The sequence below is a fragment of the Microtus pennsylvanicus genome, chromosome 11 (genome assembly GCF_037038515.1).
Source record: "Microtus pennsylvanicus isolate mMicPen1 chromosome 11, mMicPen1.hap1, whole genome shotgun sequence".
NCBI lineage: Eukaryota > Metazoa > Chordata > Mammalia > Rodentia > Cricetidae > Microtus > Microtus pennsylvanicus.
This window is the reverse complement of record NC_134589.1, coordinates 24,208,659-24,216,113: the sequence shown is the minus strand read 5'-3', so window position 1 is coordinate 24,216,113 and position 7,455 is coordinate 24,208,659. Positions and strand designations below refer to the sequence as shown.

At 48.2% G+C, this 7,455-nt stretch overlaps 1 protein-coding gene across 1 annotated transcript; it reads left to right on the top strand.

Annotated features, from left to right (window-relative positions):
• The first annotated feature begins 898 nt into the window (after positions 1 to 898).
• On the top strand, positions 899 to 4,643 carry Rpl19 (ribosomal protein L19). Its single transcript, XM_075990865.1, has 6 exons — positions 899 to 1,015; positions 1,861 to 1,967; positions 2,648 to 2,770; positions 3,675 to 3,795; positions 4,087 to 4,197; positions 4,445 to 4,643. The coding sequence occupies exons 1-6, from the start codon at positions 1,011 to 1,013 to the stop codon at positions 4,566 to 4,568; spliced, it is 591 nt and encodes a 196-aa protein (XP_075846980.1). The 5' UTR covers positions 899 to 1,010; the 3' UTR covers positions 4,569 to 4,643.
• Positions 4,644 to 7,455: the final 2,812 nt, after the last annotated feature.

The following is a 7,455-nucleotide window of genomic DNA, read 5'->3' as shown; positions in this document are numbered from 1 at the left end:
TTGTCTGAGGGAGCAGCAAGTACTCAATCCTGTACTACCATCTCAGCGCTTTTTTTTTTTTTTTAAGACAGGGTCTCATTCTGCAGCCCAGACTGCCTGGAATCCTTCACCTTGGCTATCTCGCTACCTCAATCTCATCTCCCAACTGCTAGAATTAAGGGAGTCAGCTTCTCTGCTCCAGACCGCCATGTTTTAACTCTTGATTCCGCCTCCCAGAACATTCTCCTTGGATGTCTCAGGAGTATTCAAAGCCGTTGGGTTTTTGTTGTTGTTTAGACAATTCATCTACTCAGTCAACGTAGTTCTTCTATGTGCTTGCTACAGTGAGCCAAAAATTGGTTTCGCTTGCTTGTGCTAATGCCTTCCTTGTAAAAGTAGATGCATATGATTTTCACAAGTGGATGACAGAAATTAGGATTCGGCTCAGTCTACAATGGAGGAGGTATCCGGGGATTAGGGATTTGCAGTGGTACCGAGGTAAAGTTTTTGGTGATTTAGCCTGCACACCAGTTCTTCCTCTAAGAGTGTGAACGCGAGGTTACCTTTTCTCGCTTTCTGCTTTCATTATCCTCTAACGCTTCGTTCGCTAATTTTCTCCCAGCTAGAATAACAGCCTTCACTGATGACTGGGCCTCTGCGAAGACTAGGCCATTCGGGCTAAACCCTCCTCACTCCGCTTGCGCGACTTAGTGCGACTTCCGGCCACCCAAGTACCCACGTGATCAAATACCCTCACTGCGCATGTCTGCCGAGAGGTTGGACTGAACCATTATGCCAGACGAAAGGGGTACACCGTCTGTGTTTTAAAGCTTAAAACCGATTCTAGACCTTAAGCATCTATGATGACAATTTTTTAGGAAGGATTTAAGTGTGTATGAGAAGGAATAAGATGAGAGAGCGGAGTGGAAATACAGATGAGCATGGGGTCGGGCTTGGGCTCTCCCCTTCTCAGATAATGGGAGGAGCCCGCGACCAGCAAGCTCTTTCCTTTCGCTGCTGCGTCCGCAGCCATGAGGTGAGCGCGCGCGGCTCTCGGTTCTCGGCCGATGGGTCCGGCGGGGTTTGGCGGGGATCAGTGCCACGACCCCGGATGGCAAAGAGGAGAGGGAGGCGGGCGTGGTGCGGCAGCGCCGGGAGCGAGGGGAGGACGCGAGCACGCGCGGCCTGGGCCTGGGGAGGGTGGGGTGCGGGACGCCGGGGCCTGGAGAGAATCTCCCACGAGCGCTGCTCTCCGCTCGGCTTGCAACGCGGGCGACTGCGCGGGTAGAGCGGCGGCATCTGGGCCGCTTGTGGCTCCCTGGCGTGCCTGGCGCTTAGCGGACCTCCGCCATGTGACGTGGGACAAGTCTTGGGCAAGCCCAGGCCTCCGTCTGCCGAGGGTGAGCCTCCAGGGAGGCTTCCAATCGGACGGATGTAACAAACTGGAAGGACGGCTGGACGGCGTTTGTTACTGTGACAAAGAACCCAGCAAGCGCCTGCCCTTCTGGGTAAACAGGCTACGTCACAGCCCTGATCCATTGGCGTCTGTCTGATCCTTAACACCAAATCCTAACTATATCTAAATACCTGAACGGGCTCAAGTCTCCTTTTAGATCCTTAGTTCGAACTTAAGTTTTCTTACATCTGCATGCACCCCCCACAGCCTTAGCAACGATCTTGATTTGGAAATGGTTATGGAACACGAAGGGATGGCAAGAATTATGGGACTAGAAAGTGTATTTGGCCCTAGTAGTAACGATGTGTAGACAATAATGCGTATTTTTCAAACAATATCGAGACTTTGGAGGGAAGATTTTGCTTGTGTTTGCCGTTGTCCAGAAGTGGCTTCCAGGGCTTAATACTGCTTTCTGTGTTCCCCAGTATGCTCAGGCTACAGAAGAGGCTTGCCTCCAGCGTCCTGCGCTGTGGTAAAAAGAAGGTCTGGTTGGACCCCAACGAGACCAATGAAATCGCCAATGCCAACTCCCGTAAGTATAATCCTTCACCCTCACCTCCTACTTGCCTCAGGTAAAGGACATCGCAAATGTGTTGGCTTTTTATGGCCCTTAGAAGGCTCACATTCTACGGGAGCCATAAAATGGGGTAAAAAATGCAGGTCCTTTATTTGCCTGAAACTAGGAGGGAAATTACTGCAACTATCCAGTGTAGATTTTAAACTGTGTGCAAGATGACGTGTGTGTGTGTGTGTGTACACAGTGTTCTGTCTGCTTGGTGCCTTGACACCAGATCTCATTACAGGTGGCTATGAGCCACCATGTGGTTACTGGGAATTGAGCTCAGACCCTCTGGAAGAGCAGTCAGTGCTCTTAACCACTGAGCCATCTCTGCAGCCTGCCGAATGGAAGTGTGAAGAGAGATTTGAGGACTAGAAGGGTGTTTGATGAGGCTTCAGGACATAAGCAGAGGCTTGTTAGTATATTGTTTTCCTGACAGGTGACTCCAAGTCATCCTGTGTTGCGTCCACATTTCAGGTACACTAAGTATGCTGTGAAATATTTAAAAACTAGAAATGGCTTTTTCAAAAGAAAAAAAAGTACACCAGGAATTCATCTTTTGAGAATGTTGGGTCAAGGATATAAGCACTGTTTCTATTTGAGTTTGTGGCTAGGCCTTTGCTAACTACACAGGTGAATTAATGCTTTCCCAGGTCAGCAGATACGGAAGCTGATCAAAGATGGGCTGATCATCCGGAAGCCTGTGACTGTGCATTCCCGGGCTCGATGCCGGAAAAACACTTTGGCTCGACGGAAGGGCAGGCATATGGGCATAGGTGAGAACAGTCTTCCCTTTCTCCTGCCTATTAAATAATGGGTTCAGACAGAGATCTAGTTCAATGGTAGAGCAGTCATCTGGGTTCAGTTCCAGTCATTGTGGAAAGACTGTTGAAGTTGGCACTAATTCTGGTGATCTTTATTTTGCCGCTTTGTATCTTTTGCATGGATACAAGTTGGAATTAGCACTGAGTTGTGTTTATTCTTGGGAGAAAAATGCTAATGTTAAGTCTCTATGCTGGGGTTTATACTGGGTATTTTTAAACTGGGGGGGGTGGTGGAGAAATTGGGACTGTTTACTGCTCATGTAGAGGATGGGAGGTTTGGTTCCCAACACTCATGTCAGGTGACTCACAGACACCTGGACATAGGTGTGCACGTGCCCCACATAGTTTTGAGAAACCGCTTTCTAGGGCTGTTTTTAAAGAGATGAGTTAGGGTCACACTGCATCCAAAGCCATGCTGATTTGGGGGCTTTTGGTTGTGTGTTTTTGTGGGGTTTTAGGTTTTGGTGATAGGCTTTCTCTGTAGTTTTGGATCCTGTCCTGGAACTCTTGAAGACCAGGCTGGCTTTGAACTCACAGAGATCCGCCTGCCTCCCTAGTGCTAGGATTAAAAGTGTGCACCACCACGGCCCAGCTGTCGTTACCTTTTGTCCTATCGTAACAGCATGCTTATAGAATAAGAGGACAATACTTTCCGTGTTTGCACATTTAGCAGGTAGATATCAGTTCCAAGGCCAGCTTTGATGCTTCTCCCCAGAGGAGAAATTGAGTTAAACATTTGGGAGTAATATTGTTTAAAATGAAAGGGTTAAGTGAGGTGAACTTGGCTGTGTCTAGTAACTGACTTAACAGTGAGCTTAAAGCTATTACCTAGAGTCCAGTCCATAACTTTCAACAGGAAAGCGGAAGGGTACTGCCAATGCCCGAATGCCCGAGAAGGTGACCTGGATGAGAAGAATGCGGATCCTGCGCCGCCTCCTCAGGAGATACCGTGAATCCAAGAAGATTGACCGCCATATGTAAGCCACTTTGTTGGTTTTGTCTTTTCGTAGATCTCTCTCAGTGACTTTGGGTTATCTAATTCTAGTAGGGTTGCTTTCTTGGTTTCCCTGTACTATCAGAATAGCCCAAGAACTGGTTTACTAGGCAGGTTCCATGTAGGCTGCCCAAGGAGGTTTGGTTTGGGAATGGTAGTCCCTGTGGTAATGGGAAACAGACTCTGAACCGGCTGAGTGACTTGGGGAGAGAAGCAGCCCACAGGTGCCATCTCTGGTCCCATTGCTAACCAGAGCTATTTATTGACCATACAGGTATCACAGCCTTTACCTGAAGGTCAAAGGGAATGTCTTCAAAAACAAGCGGATTCTCATGGAGCACATCCACAAACTGAAGGCAGACAAGGCCCGCAAGAAGCTCCTGGCGTAAGTTTCTTTTAGAGTTGCCTTGTGACAGTACTACTGAGGGATCTGGTGCTTCCTGGTGTTGCATCTGTTAGGAGCACAGCTGTTGGCTTGCATGTTCCCATGCCACCTGCCCATTGGCAACGGGCTGGCGGGACAGCAGCTGCTGTTCCTTGGGGTGATGGAGCTCTGAGGGTGTAGAGTCTGGGGCGTCTGCTTCCCTAGCTGTTCCTGTCCGCAGACTGATAATCTTTTTCCTTTGTACTAGTGACCAGGCTGAGGCTCGCAGGTCTAAGACCAAGGAAGCAAGAAAGCGCCGGGAGGAGCGCCTCCAGGCCAAGAAGGAGGAGATCATCAAGACTCTGTCCAAGGAGGAAGAGACCAAGAAATAGAGCTTTCCTCGAGTCTGTACATAGTGGGCTGCCTGTGGCCTCAGGTGGATCAGTCATTAAAATAAAACAAGCCTTTGCCTGGTGCCCTCTTTTTTGGCAGTTCTGCCTGCTGCATCTTAATCATTCGAGGGCCCCAGCTGACCACATGAGCCTGGGAGGATGTCAGCCATTTCAAGTTTTGTAGATTATTGTAGGGGGTGTTTTTTTTTTAACCTTGTTTCTGTGGGGTGGTTTTTGTAAAATTAGAAGGGATACAAGGGGTGGCTTCTACCCTTACCTTCAAAATACTGTATTTCAAAACTGCCCTTTATTGGACACATGGTGACCTGATACTTGTGGTTCTAGCTCTTGAAAATGGTTTAGAGAAGTTCAAGGCCAGCCTGGTTTCTAGCTTAGAACCCAATAGAAGCTGTCTGTCAAAGAGGCAGGGTTACATGGCTTGCAGAGTCAGACCTACCTTCTCCAAGGTAGTGTGTGGGGAAATAGGCTGAATATAAAATGAAAACCCAGAAGCTGCCTCACACAGCAGCTCAGAAGCAGCACCAGGAATTGAGGTTTTGCCTATTTCTCTAGTGCATAGGTTTAAGTGATTATGCATCCATTCTCCAGAGATTTGGGGCATATGTCAAGCAGCCTGGTCCTAGTCAGAAAAATACTGGTATGGCTGTGCAGTAGCCCGCTCTAGGACCAGACGGGCTATTGTGAGCCTATTTAAATGGGTCTGGTAGTTAATTTCTCACTTAGCTGTGGTAGTGGCTGCCAGTAAGGTTTTCGGTGATTCCTGTGAGCCAACTAATCCTCACAATATAATGAAGTGGGGCTCACCACCTCCATTTTGCAAATGAGTCGGTGAACTGACAAGGCTTCACAGCCTGTGCTGAGGTGAGCTGCAGTTAGGTACCATGTACTATGGGCAGTCAACCAGATTCCCAGGTCTTTGAGGACTTCCAAACCTCAGTGAGAAGGAACCAGTGGGGTGGGCAGCTGCAAAAAGTAAGGGAGGGGCTGGAGAGATGGCTTAGAGGTTAAGAGCATTGCCTGCTCTTCCAAAGGTCCTGAGTTCAACTCCCAGCAACCACATGGTGGCTCACAACCATCTGTAATGGGGTCTGGTGCCCTCTTCTGGCCTACAGGCAGGCACACAGAATATTGTATACATAATACATATTTTTAAAAGAAAAAAAAAGGGAGGCATAAGTGTGGTGGTTTGAAATAGGATGTCCACCGGAAAGAGTGGGAGGAGGCACTGTGACGAGGGGACCAAGCAGTTTTACCTCATTGGTTCTGAGCATGGTAGGAAAGGGGTGGTTACTCGGAAGACCTCTAAGGATCTCCCCCATCCTGCCATGTGCAAGGCTTGGCAAAAGGAACAGTGATTTCTGGATCTGTCCGTGGAAGCAACCTGCAATTGCTACCTTGAATTCTTGCTTTAACTTCCTAATAGATCTTTCTAAGGCCTAAAAGTGGGGTGGCCTTAGCCAAGCTCAGCTTAGCACAGACACATCTTTTCCAGCCCAACTCAGAGGGGGAAAGGCTTAGGAGACCACCCAATCCCAGCCTCCCCCATTGTAGAGATAGTGATAAAGCATGGGGCCCTCCCTGGATCCTGAGACCACTCTACAGGGACCGATTCCATTCCAGGCCAGAAGGTGGTGCTGTTCGCTCACTGACTCGGGCTTCAATGAGTTGACATTGAGTTGTTTTGAAAAGTTAAGATGACAGGTTTTAATGTCAACCTACCACAAATGAGTAGAGAGCCTCAGATGAAGAATTCTGATGGCCTTAATAGATGTTAGGAAGACCCACCTCTTCTAGAAATGACCCAGATAAAAGGGTCACGGCAGATGGAAGGTTAGTCTTTCTCCGTGCTTGGTCTTCCCTCGGCACCAAATTAATTCACCCTTCGCTGATACCAGAACCGGTGTTTTCAGGTCTCCGTCACTGATTAAGGATAAGAACTTTCTAAGAATTTTCCAGGTTTTCAGTGCTAAATTGAGACTACTAAGGTGCCAGCCAGTCTGTAAGCAGCATTCTTCCACAGTCTGCTTCTGTTCCTACCTCCAGTTTCCTCCCTGGATAGTGATAGGTTGTAATCTGTATGCTGAATAAACCCATTCCTCTCCCCACCGCTGTTTTTGGTCACTGTTTATCACAGCCATAGAGATTCAAACTAAGCAAAGGTGGAGGAGTCCACCTCTCGGAAGAGCCCCTTCCTTCACTGACTGCTCACTCATGACCATGGCTCTACTACTGACTCACCCCGGGGTCATTTCTTTCTGAATGTTACCCCAGGCCTGGAAAGTCCGTCCCTCCTGCCATGAGGTCTGACAACCTTTACAGGAAATGTATGGAGGGCATCTAATTTTCAGGGAGCTGCAATCATTAAGAACTCCTAACTAACCATTGAATCCATTCCATGCCCTGGAAATCCAGTCAGTTTAGCACTGAAGATCTAGCTACAGTACAGTATGTACTTAGCATGGGTTTCATCTCTAGCTTCACTACTCAGCCCCTCCACCCCTAAATATACGCCCTCTCATTCAAGAGTATATGACTTGGGTGGGGTGAGATGCTTGGTAATTTAGAACATTTCCTGCTATTCCAGAAGACGGAAGTTCAGTTCCCAGAACCCATATCAGGCAGCTCACAGCCACCTGTAACTCCAGCTCCAGGGCTACTGATGCCCACATACGTGGGCACCCATATACATGTAACACACACACACATATAGGAACACATAAAAATAAAAAACAAATCTTTAAAAAGTATATGACTAGCCAGGCAAAGTGATACGTGTAATCCCAGCACTCAGGAGCCTTATTGCGCCAAGCTTGAGGCCAGCTGGGGATACATAGCAAAACAGAACAAAAGCGCAGAACTATTCCCT

What these genes read in the sequence shown, in the direction of transcription:
- Rpl19 (XM_075990865.1), top strand. An exon ending in AATCGCCAATGCCAACTCCC is followed by an intron (nt 1,968 to 2,647) that starts GTAAGTATAATC and finishes ATGCTTTCCCAG; the next exon opens with GTCAGCAGATACGGAAGCTG. An exon ending in AAGAAGATTGACCGCCATAT is followed by an intron (nt 3,796 to 4,086) that starts GTAAGCCACTTT and finishes TTGACCATACAG; the next exon opens with GTATCACAGCCTTTACCTGA.